This window comes from Antennarius striatus, chromosome 2 (genome assembly GCF_040054535.1).
Source record: "Antennarius striatus isolate MH-2024 chromosome 2, ASM4005453v1, whole genome shotgun sequence".
NCBI classification, from domain to species: Eukaryota; Metazoa; Chordata; class Actinopteri; order Lophiiformes; family Antennariidae; genus Antennarius; species Antennarius striatus.
In genome coordinates, this window is record NC_090777.1 from 10,950,843 (window position 1) to 10,969,640 (window position 18,798).

Below are 18,798 nucleotides of genomic sequence, written 5' to 3' on the forward strand. Positions count from 1 at the left end.
TTGTTGAGCTATTATTTTGTTCTCTGAAAAGGTGAAGTCTGGTATAGCTGCATAGAATTTACTATTTTGTCCTAATGGCATAATGTAATGAAAATGTTAAAAATTGTATTCATTTGAAAAAAATTGTAATAAAAAGACTTGAAAATTCAAGCCTCTGTAAACAACAATACAGATTCAGTGTACTTGTAAACAGATGTACGATACCAACCAAACTGACTTAAGAAGCAATCCCTGAACACCACATGCTGTACAAACCATGGAACCATTCTGGTTTATCCCACTGATCAACACCACTGATTTATTTAGATGATGAACTCTGAGAACTTCCATGAATTGGAAGTTCAGATTTGGGATGGGCTATGTTCATATGTTCACATCACCAAGCACCTTAAGGGCTTCAAAAAGACCTACAGTAATCCCTTGCGCATTCACGCATCACCACGCGCAACTTCACCTCATCGCCTCATAGTCACCTCATAGTCACATGGTACCGTACGCGCATTCTACTGGCTGATGACATCCGGAAGTGTACTATGTTCCGTGAGTCTCGCCACGCCGTGCTTTAAACAGTTAGTAAGAGCGTGGGAAAAGGTAATACACATATAATGTGGTTTAATATCAGTATGGGGAGGCTTCATAAATGTTTGAATTATCGTAAATAATAAGATAAATAGTTTTTCTCTGTATCGCAGAATTCGTTATTCATGTATGGTTATTGGAACCATACATGAACCGCGAGTAACGAGGGCGCACTCTAATCACACACGCCACAACACCACAGGATTTACTAAATGTATGCTGTGGCTACAAAATTACCTCTCATAAGGAATCCATTAGCCCCTGTTCAAATTAAGGAAAAGAAGACGTAAAGACGTAAAGAGAGGCTGTAGAAAATAAAGGAGCTGTCAACTGCATCTGAATCTCATAAAGCAGACAAATGCATGTCAATCTCTGTTACTCCTCACAACAGTGACTGAACATCTGGACAGCTCATGAACACTTTTGCATTGTGCCACTGTAAACACTGAGTGTCAGATCTTTTCTTTTTTTTTCTTTTTTTTTGGGGGGGGGGGAATTGGGGGCACTACCATGCAGGGAGTGACCAGTTTTGTTTGAAATGAGCAGAAGAGAAACTGGTTTGTGCAAACACCATCGTTTGACAAAGAGAAAACTCAGGAGAAAAGACAACAGTAATGAAATACTGCCGCAATCAACAATTATTATGAAAGATGAAGATTAAAAAACTAAATATATTTAAGTTTATTCCTTACCTTGTAATTAGAAATGAACTTCCATAATTCTTTAGCTATTTTCATGGGTTATTTATTACCTGTTAATAGAGCGCGGAGGTAAAAATTCTTGCTGTGTTTGAGACCTAGTACTAGAAATATTCTGTGTCCCAGCTATAAATATCTGTAAGACAACTGATCCAGGCATATTTCAATGTATCAGCATTGTCTAAAATAAAAAAGATCAGATTCTGATGTACAATGTTTTATCCATCTACTCGTGTTGCAGAAATGTTCTCTTTTACAAGAGCATTCTTTCAGCGCTTCAGTGCTGACCACATAGTTGTCAATATTCACGGTTCTGCTCAACTGAGATTCAGTCACATATGTTTCTCTTTTCTCATTATCAATCAGGATCTGGCCAAATCTAGCAAAAAAAAACAACACAACTGCATTTCAAAACTCCAGACAAGTGCAAAGAACATCATTCAGTCACACCACAAACCCTTGTTTTCTGGCATTTATGTGCATAAAAACATCTAAATGGATGCATTATCCTCCCAATTGTTAACACTTTTGACTGAAAAAATCACAGACCAGAGAAATAATCAGTCAATCATGACATTTAACTTATCACGCTAGTCTCCATGCTTGTACAGTTTTGCTTTGATAATACCATAAACCAGGGGTGTCAAACTCATTTTCCCTGAAGGGCACATCATCATAATGTCTGTCCTCAAAGGACCAGATGTAACTTATAAATGTAAGTAAATATGACTCAATATAATGTAAAACAAATGTAACTACTCCTTATCGTTAAATAACTGAATTTATTACTTATCCAAGTTACAAACATTACAGTTTCACATAAAATATATATGTTTGTTTCTCTTTTATAAATCCTTTTGTCAGATTATGAAACTCACAAAGCTCAAAGATCAAACTATCCAATTTAATAAAGAAAAATAATATCAAACACAAGTTAGGGCAGTAACTTTGTTCAAAATGTTTTTGTCAAAGTTAAAATAGGCTTAATTACTGCATTGTGGGGAATGTAGTTTTGGTCAAAGCACACTTTTGACCTATTTCTTTTTAGACACTTTTATGCTCTTGCAGGCCACATGTTACGGGCCACATTTGGCCCCCGGGCCTTGAGTTTGACACATGTACCATAAACTGTCAATCCATATGAAAGACTCACCTTATATCTACTCAGTGTTATCTGAGTATCTGCTGCTGAGATCACTTTGGAAACATAAGATGTAAAGAACAGGCTTGGGAGTGTAATTCATGCTGTGTCTTGAGTTGCAATGAACGTTGTCAGACAAACCGCTTTGAAAGCAGCTCCAATTTTTAATTCTAAGTACGTAACAGGAACACTAAACACACTTACTGCAACTCTGGGCAACAAAGTGTGTCAGTGTGCAAACGTGAAAGTATGGTGAGAATGTGTGATTGTGTGTTTGTGTGTGCAATTGCATGCATGCATGCAGGAATCCATATTTCCTTTAGTTTCCTTCAAAACTGTGCAGCACCTTGAGGCCCCTGTGCATCTCATCATTTTACAACCCTCCTATAACTCCCCAAACGTCCTGAACACAATGTACTACATCTGGCACCTCAGTACAGAAAACAATTATTTGTATCCCACTGAATAGATAGGTAGGAAAATCCTTTAGATGGAGGAATCAACACAGTTCCATACGGCATTTTTACCTTTTCAGATTAATCTCCCAGATTCAAAAAACTGACAAAAACTGCAAGTTGACTCCGAAGATTCACCAGATGATTTTAAACTACTAATCTGACACCATAAATTTGAGGCGATGAGAAAACCCAGCCTATTTTACTAAAGATGAGAAATTCAAGGGTTTTTATCCAACAGTAGCAGAATGTGAGACAAGTTATTGCAGGTTGTATTACTGCATGTTCACTAACAACGCAGCAAAACAGCAATACAGCAAAATCCCAGCAGGCCAAGTAAAAACAAACATACAAGCATACAGGTACTGCAACAAAACTAACAACAGAAAAATAATGCTTTGTCTAATTGGTAAAATAGAAACTTTCAAACCTCACGTTGTCTTTTCATCAAACCTCCAGGAACCACCTCAACTTTCTCCTTATATAATGCAACACACATGAAAAAAAGGGGACTAAAACAGTTTGTGAAACTGCACCTCTACACCTTACAAACAACAAATCTTTTATGAAGAAAAAACATGAAAACTAGAGATTGTGGGAGAACATGAGGAAGAAGAAACTGATCTCTTATGTGTAAAAGAACAAACAAAAAAAAAGTATTTTGATCAAGTAGCAACCTGTACAGAAATAATGAGGGAAATAAATTTCCTTTAAAGGGAGGCCTTTATTTTAAAAATGATGAAGGCCAAATTATTTCTTCAATCAGACTGATGTTTACTATGACCCCCCCCCCCCCCTCAAAGTGAAAGGTACAGTCTGGAAAAAAAACAGCCAGCGCACAAGTTCATATGTCCTGACAAATAGTTGCTTTTATTTCAACCACCGATCCAGTGTTTCTAGGGCCCAAAAGTCACACAAAAACGCTGTGAGCAGTAACTCCAGTCCTTTCTACTCTACTCAGCTCCATGCTAATCTCTCCTTTGTCTCCTCCTGCAACGAGAAGCAGCCTCCTCCACAGACCGATGACCTCCAGGACAGAAGGCATGCAACACCTCCACGCACTTCTGAAAACACGTCAGAACGTCCATTCGCCAGCCTGCACGCTCAGGGTAAAATGGCTTTGCAGTGTGCTAGCCTCCATGTCGGTTTATTTTTCCAATCGGCGTCTCGGAGACAGGAGGGACTGGAGCCGTGGCCCTGCTGCAGTCAGCCGAGCATATGCATGTGGAATGTGGAGGGGAGCCCCCGCCTTCAACAGTACCACCACACACAACACACCAGCGACGTGGCTCATGTCGAAGCAGTGCTGAAATGCTGAATGAATCCGTAATGTGAAACACCATGTGGCCTCTAGGCACGTCAGCGCAGCGAGGAAACAAAGAGTCTGACGGGGATTCTTTCCATTTTTTTTTTATGTTACTGCTGGTGTTTAGCTAGCTGATAACCTGACATGCTACCGCCGTCGGTGCGCCGACCCAGCAGCAGGCTGCTGGAGGCTGCTGGAGGCAGCTGGAGGCTGCTGGAGGCTCTTACCTGATGTGGCACAACGTGACCCAGCTTCACTTCATGCAGCTGCAGGGGAGGGCCCCAAATGTTGGACCCCGGTGCAGAAATGTTCCAAGCTAGTGGGACGCCGCTTTTTAACAATTTCCCCAAGCTGAAAAAAGTTTTCCTTTGTATAAAACCAAACTGTCAACAGAGAAGAAAGGAGGAGTGGGGCTATCTAACGGTCAGTCCGGGGGGGGGGGGCAACTGGGTAACGATTGAGCCCCGATGACGTCCCGTTATTTATTGCATGGACATTCTGTTGCGTCTAACGTCACTCAATAAATCTGGAAACGCATCGGTCGCGTTGCTCAATCAGGGGCAAACGCGTCCGACTTCAGCGCTTTCGCTCCTGGGACACATGAGCTGACTTGTGCAGCACTTCCAACAAAACTTTCAACTTCTACAATCCACACTCTTCAGAACGCGATTCCACTGTGGAAACTGTAACGATTAAATGTGCATCGAACCGGGGGTGTATCCTCAACATGTATTGTCTATGGTCGTGTTACTGGGCTCGTACAGTTTCCAACACAGGCAGCCCAGGAGCCCCTGGAATAGTCCCCGACCTACGGTCTTTTAAAGGCGGTCGAAGTGTCTCCTCTCTGCACGAGTAGACATGTCGCTGACAGTAGCTAATAAAAAGGCGAGTAGCATAAGCATTTACAAAGGAAAAGTCCTTTTATTACACACACATTGCAGACACAATTGTCACACCTAAGGGGGGAAAAAAAGTCGATTAGATGGAATTTGGCACGACACTACGCCTCGGCTGGCTGGGAAAACATTGCGGAGAACGAGAGCTAACGCTACGTAACCAGCAGCACGCTTTGCTGGCAAGAAACGCGTGTGTGCCAGTCGGCCCGAAAGCGTTTATCAGCAAAACGTAACCGGGGAAGAGTAAAATTACGTCGCTATTACAGTGTTGTGATCGCCCTCGCTACACGGGACATTGTCAAATGCACAGGAAAAGCTAAAGTAACTTACATTAGTCCATGCGAACACAAATGTAAGCAGACAATCCGTTAATCCAGTTTTTTAGATTTGTATTAACATAGTTGGACTGCACCTCTGTTTAGTCCCGCCCCCCACGACAGCACGACAGCGATATATATGCTTACTATATAATCCCCGAATGGTCCAATCACAGCCTTCTTCTCTGGAACACTGTCAGCTCCCATTGGTCGAGGTGTCTGCCAGTCTTGTGCTGAGCATCCAGCTGTCTCCTCACCATATAGGGGTGTGTCGTGACGTAACAGTCTGATTAGTAGTAAACAATTGCGTCAAAAATAATCCTTTATGAAATAAACAAAAATACACAATTTCACAGAAAAATTACAATTACATTTTGTAGCGTGTGAAGTTCATGGCGTTTGCTTTCCTGCGTTTGTGGAGACTGGAAGAAATTGTATGTAACACGGTAAATATCTTTGAATTTCCTTCACACATTTTTTGTGCAAGCGTTTTATCCTATGTCAAGGTACAAATGTTAAAAATATTGTCTAATTTTGCATTTTTCACTATTTAACTATTAATGTCTTACTTATACATAATATATGAAAGTTCCAGCATCCTCTTCTCTCTTTCCGATCTCCTGGCTAAGAAAAGTGGCAGCAACAGAAACACGCACATGCCAAGATCGTAACAGTTTCGTCTCATCGGGAGGCTCCAGCACATGGTGTTTATACGGAAACAAAGCGGAGCCACTTCATCCAGCTGACCGAGGCACTCAGTAGAAATGATGGGGTCCTAAAGTGCTACAATCTGTAATATACAGCACATCAATAATCCCATTACTCAATGTGGGACATATTATTTTTTTATACAGTATTAATCTCTTGACATGTTCTTGTTTGGACTAAGCAACGAGTAATTATACAAATGAGACAAGCCGTCAGATAAAAAGCAAACTGAAGTCTGCTCGGTCACAACTCAGTATGCAAAATGATTGTTTGGTTTTGATAGGAGGCGATTCTCTTCGTTTCCATTTGCGTTTGCCAAGAATAGTACTATACTATATATGACACTAATATACCATCCATGTTTCTAAATGTTGCATCAAAATATCATGCTGTTGTGGATTGTCTATAGTACCATGCTATGCTCTGCTGTGTTATACACAAACTACTGTATGCTATAGTTTACTACACTATACTATACAAACCTCTATAAAATTATAAATGATAACACTAAAGAGGTTGGTAATTGTATAATTTGTGTAATACTATAAAAATGCAAAATAGCTGTTCTTGTAGGATGAAGTGGGATTTCTAAATTCCAGTGTAGTTTAAAGTGCCAGAGTCCACAGAAAATATATAAAAAATATAAATTCATACTTTTAACATCACAATTGGAAAATTAAAGAATAGCTATTGATAATAAGTAAATGTTGGATATGGAATATATTTGTTCTCAGACAAACTCAGATGCAAATACAGAAATGCATTTGAAAAACAGTAAGACAGATTTGACAACCCATGTCAAAAGTTCTCATGTTCACTCAACTTCACTGATTGTTTTATCTTGCTTCAAACTAGATTTTAAATTAATTTTTTTAAAGATCAACACTTATATTTGACAATTTCTCTCCCCGCAAATTGTAAATCCATGTTAACTTACATGAGCAAATGTCAGTTACCTGTGAGAGAATGCATTGTATGCAGATCATTGCACTTAAAGGTGAGGTGGGTGTGTGCCCTACATACTCATCCAAACAAATTGTGTACTTTTTTTTATTCAACAAATTCCATTTTACAAAGTTAACGTTACTGTGCTGTCAGAAGTTGCAGAGAAAGACAATTCAGGGCAATGTAACTCTATATATCAATAACAATTGTGGGATGCAGTATGTCAAATGTATAAATGGGCTATTGGCCATTGTGATTGTGAGAAAGAGTTGTGGACAGAACTGTTTCTCTTAATATTTCATCCAGGAGAGGTATTTTACATGGTCTTATTGGTTCTTGTGTCTAACATCCTTGAAACTAATTTATTTTTGCTTTTGTTCATTCATTCATCTTCATTCTGCTTCATCCACTGTAGCAGATCTCGGGGAGCTGGAGCTTATCCCAGGTGACTAGGGTTGTGAGGCGGGGGGAACTCCGGGCGGAACGCCAGTGCACCGCGGAGCCACACAATCAAAGTTGACTATCTATAAATGAGAATCATTAACATGTGTGTATATGTGAAGCTTGTATACTTTTACATGTTAATGTGCACTTGATATTTTCCCTACAGCCTGTGTTTGCATGTGCTGGAATCTAGGCCATCCCTTGTGGCTTTGTGTCTGAAAGGAGGATCAGTGTATATGAGGGGCAGCGAGGCATATGGGCTTGCTTGTGTGGGGACATGCGTACACAGGACTTCATCTCAGGACTTCATAATGTCTGCATGAGCCAGAGTGAGAGAGCATATATTCTCTGATGTGGCTGGGTTGTCAAGGGGTATTTCCATTCTGCAAACATTGTGCAGTATAATAGCAACAAGAGACATCTTCGCATAGATTATACACACAGACACACAGGTTCTTTGTAGAGCTCTCTTCCTCACTATCTTCATTCCTAGAGTGAATCTCAACATCTCACTTCAACTCCCCCACTCCTGACCTCAAAATCAACACACACATATACACCACTTTCTCTCCCACTCACAGGGTGAGTCTCGGAAACAGCTGGAAAAGCAAATAATCGCAGGCAGGCCGTGCCCTGGCCCACTGGCTCTCACACATGCCTGGACCTTAACTTGCATGAATGCAGTCCTCACACAAATTTTTTTTATCAGCAGTCAAAACTTACAAGGAGCAATGAAATTACACAAACCAAAGGAATGCTGCAGAAATTGGAAAACACATTTTTGATCAACTTTGCCTCATGTGCCATACATTTCTCAGGATATTTTGGCAGGAATGCAGTGTTCGCAGATGGTGTTGTCCACTTGACAGCAAGGCCTTTCCTCAACTCTGCCCTGTCTTCCAAATCCACAACATTGTCATCACAAGCTTCCAAAATCAGTAAACGTGACCTATATTCATGAGTAGTTGCATAAATTCCCAAAATAAGAAAATTTGATTCAGCACAATTGGAATCTGGGGTCAGTATTTCAACAAATATAATTTGCAAATATAATCAAAAGCATTAAGGTCTGAATTAAATAAATTGTGGACCGCATGACTTTCTTCTTTCTTCTTTAATCTCAATTATTAACCCTTGGAGCCTGTTTGGTACAAAAAGGGACATTGTTGTTTTTATGTGTTTCTCTCCCAATAAATCAGTCAATTAAAAGCCTAAATATTTGAAATTTGCCAGTAATTTTCTTTCAACGTTATTTTCTAAATTCCTTAATGCCTGTCATTAGAAGTGTATAGAATAGCAGATTTTCATTGTGTATACACCTTACCCGATTTGTGCAAAAATGGTCGAATTGACTCCCATTATAACCACATATTTTTCATATACTATAAGCAGATATATATATATTAAAAATATGTGGTTATAATGGGAGTCAATTTGACCGTTTTTGCACAAATCTATATATTGAGGGATATATATATATCTTTATATTATAGTATATTATATATATACAGTATATTATGATATACAATAATGCTGACTGTCAGGCCCGAGACAGAAGCGGAGACCAGGTGCGTCTGAACTAAAGTCTTTATTCCAGCAAAGGCACACAAGGGAAGCACGGGAAAGACCGATGCACGAGTCCAGGGAAACCGAGCGGGACGAGCGGCGTGCAGACACGGGGGAATATGGACAGGACTTACGGGAAACAGGCAGGCAGAGGTACAAGTCCGAGAGGCAGAGTTCGTGGTCGGGGACAAAGCAGAGTTCTAATACGGGTCCAGGCAGGCAAGTCGGGGTCCAAAGACAATTCGGGGTCAAGGTAGGAGTCAGGATGAACTGGCGACAAACAAGGCATCAACACAGAGGATCTGACACTGGGTCCGTGTTCAAGCTGGGTCTTTATAGTCCGTGATTAGGGGTAAAACGGTGGCAGGTGTGTCTGTGATGATTGGACGCAGGTGTGGAATCTGCGCCACGGGAAACCCAGCACGAGGCTGGGGGCGGACCCCGAGCCGGTTCGTGACAGAACCCCCCCCCCCCCTAAGGGACGGCTCCCGAAGTCCCAAAAACAGAATCCACAGTGCCGGGCGGGTGGGGGGGAAGTAACCAGAACAGTCTAATACTCCTCCGACCGGTCCGAATCCAGACCACCTTCGTCGACCTGCCAAGAATCCCCAGGACTCACGGAGGCAGGAACGGCAGGAACCGGAGAATTGCGGCCAGCCCCCCTCGGGCGGCCACGTCGAACAGCAGGCTGGTCAGGGTGCAGGCGGTGGAACTCAGTGATGAGAGTCCCGTCCAGGATCCATCTCGCAGGAACCCATGTCCTCTCCTCAGGACCATTACCCTCCCAGTCCACGAGGTACTGTAGGCCCCTTCCTCTCCTACGGGACTTCAATAGGCGACGGACGGAGTAGACAGACCCGTCCTCCAGCAGACGAAGGGGGGGGGGGGGGGGGGCTGCAGGAACCAGTGGACTCTCGTGGACTGGCCTGACCTTGGAGACATGGAAGGTCGGGTGCACTCTCATGGTCGGAGGGAGCTGGAGCCGGACGGCAGTTGGTGAGATGACCCGCTGGATGGGGAATGGCCCGATGAACCGTGGAGCCAACTTGCGGGACCCCACCCGGAGCGGGAGGTCCCTGGTGGAGAGCCAGACCTTCTGGCCCTCTAGGTAGGCAGGTGCGGGGGTTCCCCTGCGGTTGGCTCCCGTAGCGTAGCTGGCCGATGACCTCAGCAGGGCGGAGCGGGTGCGGACCCAGGTATGGCGACATCGTCGGGCGTAGGCAAACGCTGACGGGCAGGTAACCTCTCCCTCCTGGCTGGAGAACAGCGGTGGTTGGTACCCATACACACACTGGAATGGGGAGAGTCCGGTGGCAGAGCTGGTGAGAGAGTTGTGGGCGTACTCCACCCACAGGAGCTGGACATGCCAGGAGCGTTGGTTCAGCGACGCCATACACCGGAGTGCTTTCTCCAGCTCCTGGTTAGCCCTCTCAGACTGGCCATTGAACCGGTCAATCACCGTGAGGATGGTGGTCATGCCGTTAGAGGGAGGAAGCCCCGTAACAAAGTCCAGGGCAATATGGGACCATGGGCGACTGGGCACCGGCAGGGATTGTAAAAGTCCAGCTGGGGGGCGACACACGGATTTATTCCGGGTGCAGATAGGGCAGGCTTGTACATAGTCCAGGATATCCTTTTTCAGGCTGGGCCACCAGAACCTTTGGCAAACAAGGAAGGCCGAATGGGTGGGACCGGGGTGGCAGGCCAGACGGGATTCATGACCCCACTGGATGACTGGAGTCCTCAGGTCCTCTGGCACAAACAAGCAGGCAGCGGGGCAAGCGCTGGGTCCGGGTTGGTCATGATTGGCCTCTCTCACCCTCTCCTGGACATCCCAGGTCAGGGCAGCAACCACGCAGGGGCCGGGAAGAATAGGTGCGCCGTCTTGGGACGAGGCGTCATTCCCCGAAAACTGACGGGAAAGTGCGTCAGGCTTAACGTTGCGAGAACCAGGGTGGTATGACAAGGAGAAGTTGAACCTGGTGAAAAATAAGGCCCACCGGGCCTGTCCGGGTTTGAGTCTCTTCGCTGAACGAATATATTCCAGATTCTTATGATCTGTCCATATCAGGAACAGGACAGAAGCGCCCTCCAGCCAGTGGCGCCATTCCTCCCAAGCCAGTTTTACTGCCAGCAGTTCTCGATTCCCGATGTCGTAGTTGCGCTCAGCTGGCGACAATCGACGAGAGAAAAATGCACAGGGGTGAAGCTTCTTGTCCTCTGCCGACCTCTGGGACAACACCGCTCCCACCCCCACATCAGAAGTGTCCACCTCCACGACGAACTGGCGTTCAGAGTCTGGCATGCGGAGGATGGGCACAGAGGAGAAACAGGTCCGGAGAGCGTTAAATGCCCTATCAGCCACAGGGGTCCAGGAAAACGGCTGTCTGGTACTGGTAAGGGCGGTGAGAGGGGCTGCAATGGAACTGTAATCCCGGATGAAACGTCTATAGAAGTTCACAAACCCCAGAAACTGCTGGAGCTTCTTACGGTTATCCGGAACTGGCCAACAGGTCACTGCAGAGACTTTGGCTGGGTCCATTTTTATATTTCCTTCTGCAATTACATAGCCCAGGAAGGAAGTGGATTTGACATGGAACTCACATTTCTCTGCCTTAACAAATAATGAGTTCTTGAGCAAACGACTGAGCACCAGACCGACATGTCACTCGTGCTCTGACTGAGTTCGGGAAAAAATTAGAATGTCATCTAGATAAACAAACAAATTTATTTAACATGTCCCTCAGAATATCGTTGATCAGAGCCTGGAAGACCGCCGGTGCATTTGTAAGTCTGAACGGCATCACTAGGTTTTCATAATGTCCAGTGGGGGTGTTAAACGCATTCTTCCACTCGTCTCCCTCCCGGATCCGGACCAAGTGGTAGGCGTTGCGTAAGTCCAATTTAGTGAAAACCGTGGCCCCCTCGAGGAGTTCAAAAGCAGAAGAGAGCAGGGGAAGAGGGTACCGGTTCTAGATCGTGATCTCATTCAGTCCCCGGTAATTGATACAGGGACGGAGCGAACCATCCTTCTTCCCCACAAAGAAGAACCCCGCACCAGCGGGAGAGGACGGCGGCCGGATGATGCCTGTAGCCAAGGAGTCATTAATATAGTCCTTCATAGACCTCCTTTCAGGAACAGAGAGGGAGTACAGGCGATCCCTGGGTGGAGTAGAACCAGGCAGCAGGTCGATGGCACAGTCGTAGGGGGCAGAGAGGTAGCCTTGGCTTTGTTGAACACCTCTCTTAAATCATGATAAACCTCAGGAACCTTGGAGATATCGGGAGGTGGTCCAACTGGAGGTTTGCAAGAGTCTAGTATTGCCGCCTTTAAACATGTCAGGTGGCAATCTTTACTCCACTCCAGAATGGAGCCCGTTAACCAGTCTATGCAGGGATTGTGTCGGCGGAGCCAGGGGTATCCGAGAATAATAGCCTGGCCGGGTGACTGGAGCAGATGAAACTGAACGGCCTCGTGGTGATTTCCGGGAATGGACATCTGGACCGGTGCGGGGACATCGGTGACAATACCCAGGGGGTGACCGTCCAGCGCCCGGGCAGGAACAGGAGTGGGTAGAGGCTGGCGTTGCAGGTTCCACTGGCGGGCCAGCTCAGAGTCCATAATGTTCAACTCGGCCCCGGAGTCCACCAGGGCGGAGAGACTGTGGAGCTTACCAGGGAGGTGAATGCGGACCTGGACGAGGGGCTTGCGGGGGTTAGATGTCTGGGACGGTCGGGTTGTGACTGAGCTCATCCGGACCCCTCCTACTGCCGGTGAGCTCTGGCTTTTAACGGACATGTCGCTACTCTGTGTCCCCCCTCCCCGCAGTACAGACACAGGTTGGCGGAGAACCGGCGCTGACGCTCCGCGTTTTCAAAAAACTTCACTTTTGCCAGCGTTTTTGTCCCGGTTATCTGCGTTGTCGTGTGGATGAAGGTATAAAAGCAACAAAAAGCCTTGCTGTCTGATGCCTTACACCATATTGTTCACGTGATACCTTCTGGCATGTGCAACGTGATTGTTTTGGCGCCGTGATTGGTCGGGCTCTTGATTGACAGATAGTGGGTGGAGTGAAAACGTGACACAGATTTTCAAGTGAGCTTATTCAAATATATAGGTGGGAATATACTGTATGTATGTGTACAGTGTTTATATATATATATATATATATATATATATATATATATATATATATAGGCACACAAGGGAAGCACGGGAAACAGAGCTTCCCTTGTATATATATATATATATATATATATATATATATATATATATATATATATATATATATATATATATATATATATATAAATGTCCCTCTCACCCTTGTGGGGTGGTATCTGTGTGTCATCCTCAAGCTCGGGTCCTCTACCAGAGGCCTGGGAGTCTGAGGGTTCTGCGCAGTATCTTAGCTGTTCCGAGGACTGCGCTCTTTTGGACTGAGGCTTCAGATGTTCCAGGAATCTGCTAGAGCCACTCTTCCAGTTTGGGGGTCACTGCCCCAAGTGCTCCTACTACCACGAGGGCCACATTAACCTTGACCTTCCACATCTGTTCCAGCTGTTCTTTCAAACCTTGATGCTTCTCAATCTTTTCGTGTTCCTTCTTCCTGATGTTGGCGTCAGCTGGAATCGCCACATCTATCCCCACTGCTCTCTTCTGCTCTTTATCCATCACCACTATGTCCGGTTTGTTAGCCAGTAGCTGTTTGTTGGTCTGGAAGCTGAAGTCCAACAGGATCTTAGCCTTGTCATTCTCAACCACCTTCGGTGGTATGTCCCATTGGGATTTAGGTACTTCTAATCCATACTGGGTACAGATGTTCCTGTGCACTATCACAGCTACTTGGTTGTGCCTTTCCATGTATTCTGAGATGGCGAGCATCATATACCCTGCTACCACATGCTGGACTGACTCTGGGGCTTCTTTACATAGCCTGCACCTTGGGTCAGATCTAATGTGGTAGATATTGGCCTCTATTGCTCTTGTACTTAGGGCCTGTTCTTGTGCTGCCATGATCAGTCCCTCTGTGCTGTCTGTCAGTCCAGCTTTTTTCAGCCATTGGTAGGTCTTCTTGATATCAGCCACTTCCTCTATCTGACGGTGGTACATGCCATGTAGGGGCTTGTCCCTCCATGTTGTCTCCTCCTCCTCCTCTTCCTCCTCAGGTTTCTGCTGTCTAAGGCATTCACTGAGCAGTTCATCTGTTGGGGTCATCTTCCTGATGTACTCTTGGATTTTTGATGTCTCATCCTGGACAGTGGCCCTGATGCTCCCTAGTCCTCAGCCTCCCTCTTTCCGCTTAGTGTACAGCCTCAGGATCCTGGACTTGGGGTGAAACCCTCCTTGCATGGTGAGGAGCTTTCTCGTCTTGATATCTGTGGCTTCTATCTCGTCCTTTGGCCAGCTTATGATACCAGCTGGGTATCTGATGACCGGCAGTGCATACATGTTGATGGCTCTGACCTTGTTCTTGCCATTCAGCTGATTTCTCAGGACTTGCCTTACTCTTTGGAGGTATTTGGCTGTGGATGACTTCCTTGCGGCCTCCTCATGGTTGCCATTAGCCTGTGGGATTCCAAGGTATTTGTAGCTGTCCTTGATGTCTTCTATCCTGCCCCCTGGTAGGTCAACCCCTTCAGTTCTGATCATCTTGCCTCTTCTTGATACCATCCGGCCACATTTGTCTAATCCGAATGACATCCCTATGTCGTCGCTGTAAATCCTGGTGGTGTGGATCAGTGAGTCAATTTCTCGCTCATTCCTGGCATACAGCTTGGTGTCATCCATGTAGAGGAGATGGCTGATTGTTGTCCCACATCAGAATCGGTATCCGTAGCCACTCTTTGTGATGATGTGACTGAGGGGGTTCAGGCCTATGCAGAACAGCAGTGGCGATAGTGCATCCCCTTGGTATATGCCACACTTGATGTTAACTTGGGCAATTGGCTTGGAGTTAGTCTCCAGGGTTGTCTTCCACTTCCCCCCTGAGTTCCTGATGAAGTGTCCTGTTGAGCTTATACAGTTCCAGACATTCCAGTATCCACGTGTGTGGCATTGAATTGTAGGATTTCTCGTAATCTATCCAGGCGGTGCACAAGTTGGTCTGCCTATTCTTACAGTCTCTGTGCACTGCTCTGTCCACCAGTAGCTGGTGCTTGGCTCCCCTGGTGTTACTACCAACTCCTTTCTGTGCCCCGCTCATATATTTATCCATGTGCCTACTCATCTTAGCCGCCATGATGCCTGACAGGAGCTTCCATGTTGTACTGAGACAGCTTATTGGCTGATAGTTGGATGGGGTAGATTCCTTCTGTGGGTCTTTCATGATCAGGACTGTCCTGCCTTCAGTCAACCATTCTGGGTGCGTCCCATCCCTTAGCAGCTGATTCATCTGTGCTGCTAGACGCTCATGAAGTGCTGTCAGCTTCTTTAGCCAGTATGTATGGATCATATCCGGGCCCGGTGCTGACCAACCTTCATCTTTGACACTCTTTCTTGGATGTCTGCCATTGAGATGATTACTGGTTCTTGTTCTGGGAGGCAGCTGTGGTCAGTACTCAGGTCCACTAGCCACTGGGCATCGGTGTTGTGTTATGCTTCTCTTTCCCATATGCCCTTTTGGTATTTCTCCACCTCAGCTCTTGGTGGGTCTGGCCGGATGCTATTTCCCTGCCACTGAGAGTACACCTTTGCTGGTTGAGTGGAGAAGGTCTTGTTTATTCTCCTGGCCTCTATCTCCTTGGTGTATCTCTTCAGTTGGGTAGCCAGAGCCGTTAGTCTCTGTTTGGCAGTTTCGAGTGCTTCAGGTATGGAGAGCTTGCTGTATTTCCTGGGTACCCCTTTATTCACCATGTTCCCCTTCTGTAGCTCGGCTTGCAGGCTGACTTCTCTCCGTGTCGCCTTTATCTTGGCCTCTAACCATCTCTTCCATGTTGGGTATTGTTTGTTATGCCCTGTGTTGATCTTATATCCCAGCATCTCGAGGATTACTGTTGCTGTACTGTGGATCAGCTTGTTTGGTCTCAGTTATGTTCCCTGTGGGGATGGTTCTTATTGCAGCATTTACATCTTCAGGGAACATCATAGTACGGAAACAGCACTTAGCAATGAAGTGGTTAGCAATGACCTTCTAACCACTTCAGACAGAGGACTTGTTTCTATACTGGTTCTCTTGGACCTTAGTGGGGCATTTGACACAATTGACCACAATATTCTTTTGGCACGACTGGACCAAACAATTGGTATTAAGGGATCAGCACTGATGTGGTTAAGTCCTATTTAACTGACTGTTCCCAGTTTGTTCACGTTAATAACAAGTCCTCTCAGTCAACTATAGTTAGTTATGGAGTTCCTCAAGGCTCGGTTCTTGGTCCAATACTGTTTATCTTGTACATGCTTCCTCTGGGTAATTTGATAAGGAAACACTCCATCAACTTCCATTGTATGATACGCAATTATATCTCTTGATAAAACCTGACGAAGTCAGTCAGTTGTGCAAATTACAGGCGTGTATCAAAGGGATTAAAGATTGGATGACGAATAACTTTTTGCATCTCAATTCTGATAAAACTGAGGTTGTTGTGCTCGGCCAAAATACTGTTAGGGATGTAGTGGCAAGTGATGTAATAACCTTGGATGGCATCACGTTTGAGGCCAAAACCACTGCGAGGAACCTAGGTGTCATCTTTGATCAGGATCTCTCGTTTAACACACACATTGAGCAATCAATCAATCAATCAAGTCAATCAAGTTTTATTTATATAGCGCTTAATCATGACAGCAGACATTTCAAAGCGCTTTAACAGACAGAAAAACCCAACTGAACCCTCCAGAGCAAGCATAAGCGACAGTGGCGGGCAAAAACTCCCTCGATGAGGAAGAAACTCCGAGCGGACCCAGACTCTTTTGGGCGGCCATCCGCCTCGACCGGTTGGGTGGAAAAGAAATCAAAGGAAGATAAGAACAGCATCAGAGAGAGACAGAGAGAGAGTGACAGATAGGCCAGATAGAGGCAGTATCAATATGGTTAAGGTTTCTAGAATGGCCTTTTTCCATCTCTGAAAAATTGCTAAAATCAGGCATATTTTAAAACGGAGTGATGCAGAGAAATTAATCCACGCTTTCATCACTTCCAGACTAGATTACTGTAACACACTTTTTTCAGGCTGCCCCAAAAAGTTGCTGAAGACTCTTCAACTAATTCATAATGCTGCCGCCTGTGTTCTGACCAGGACCAGTGCCAGAGACCATATTTCTCCTGTGCTGGCTTCTCTGCACTGGCTTCCTGTGAAAGCTAGGATACATTTTAAAATACTCCTCCTCACTTACAAAGCCCTTCATGGCCAGGCACCAACCTATCTGAAGGAACTTTTAGTTCCTTATAATCCATCTAGAGCATTACGCTCTCAACATACTGGCCAAATGGTGGTTCCTAGAATTGATAAAAGTAGGACGGGGGCTAGAGCCTTTTGCTATCAAGCCCCTCTATTGTGGAACCACCTCCCTACCTCAGTTCGGGGGGCAGACACCCTCTCACTATTTAAGACTAGACTTAAAACTTTTCTTTTTCATAAATTTTACAATTAATGACAACTTAAGTTACTACGTTTATTTTCATGTAGACCTACACTGCTGGAGACTCAACATCCAGACTCATTGAGTTCCTCTCTCCTCCCCCTTCTCTCCAACCATCTCTGTTACTCCTCTTCTTCTCCGATCTCACTCTCCAAGTCTCCAATCACACCCTACTAACTAAACTTCTTCCCTGGAGTCTCTGTGCTCTATGTCCTCACAGGTTTTTCTCAGGTTCACCCCTCATCCACCCATCTGCTATGGACCTGCTCTTCCCATCCCACCAGTACCACCCCTAACCTAATTATCGGCTGGGGTCCTGCTGCCTCTCTTCCTTGGTGTCATCTTAGTGTTCCACCCCTCATCCGCCCAGCCGCCGTGGACCTTCCTCTGTGGACCTACACCTCCGAGCCCACCAGTATCACCCCCATCTCTCCATGTGCTGTGGACCTTCTCCTCCAAGCCCACCAGTACCACCCCTCAACTATCCATCGGCTGGGGTCCTGCTTCCTTTCTTCCTCTGTGCCGCCATACAGTCATCCACGCAGCTGTAATTGTGCATTGACTTTAGCAACCTTAACCATATTGATACTGTCTCTATCTGGCCTATCTGTCACTCTCTCTGTCTCTCTCTCTCTCTCTGATGCTGTTCTTATCTTCCTTTGATTTCTTTTCCACCCAACCGGTCGAGGCGGATGGCCGCCGAAAAGAGTCTGGGTCCTGCCCGGAGTTTCTTCCTCATCGAGGGAGTTTTTCCCCGCCACTGTTGCTTATGCTTGCTCTGGAGGGTTCAGTTGGGTTTCTCTGTCTGTTAAAGTGCTTTGAAATGTCTGCTGCCATGATTAAGCGCTATATAAATAAACTTGATTGATTGATTGATTGAAACATCTTCTAGCAGATCTTCTGAAGGTACTTGACAACTTAGCTTCGGTATTTGTCGGAGGCTCCAGGTTTCCATTTGGGTCACGATCTTCCTTCTCAGGTCAGCAGCTCTTGTATTGAGGCTGTGTATGTCTCTTGGGGCTTGGTACCCAATCTCGGATTGTGGGGGGGTGACATCCCCCCGCTGACATCCCCCCACTGACTTGGCGTCCTGGCTCCCCCTTGCCGTAGCATTGTTGTAGTATTTCATCGATCTCTAGTTGTGACAGCAGTTTTCGGTTACGAA

The 18,798-nt window shown here is 45.4% G+C and overlaps 1 protein-coding gene and 1 pseudogene across 3 annotated transcripts in view; one reads left to right on the forward strand and one right to left on the reverse strand.

Moving 5' to 3' along the window:
• LOC137606050 (vitamin D3 receptor A) overlaps window positions 1–5,614 on the reverse strand; it is a 76,112-nt gene extending 70,498 nt beyond the window's left edge. The window contains exon 1 of one of the 3 annotated variants that reach the window (XM_068331093.1): window positions 5,540–5,614. In XM_068331093.1, the coding sequence (XP_068187194.1) occupies window position 5,540 (1 nt within the window). In that variant the 5' untranslated portion in view covers window positions 5,541–5,614. Of the gene's footprint in view, window positions 1–4,406; window positions 4,587–5,405; window positions 5,480–5,539 lie in introns of those variants that run through there. The other 2 variants (XM_068331101.1, XM_068331108.1) reach the window with 2 other exon arrangements.
• A 10,831-nt stretch (window positions 5,615–16,445) lies between these two features.
• LOC137601564 (uncharacterized) lies at window positions 16,446–17,645 on the forward strand (annotated as a pseudogene).
• The last annotated feature ends 1,153 nt before the right edge of the window (window positions 17,646–18,798 follow it).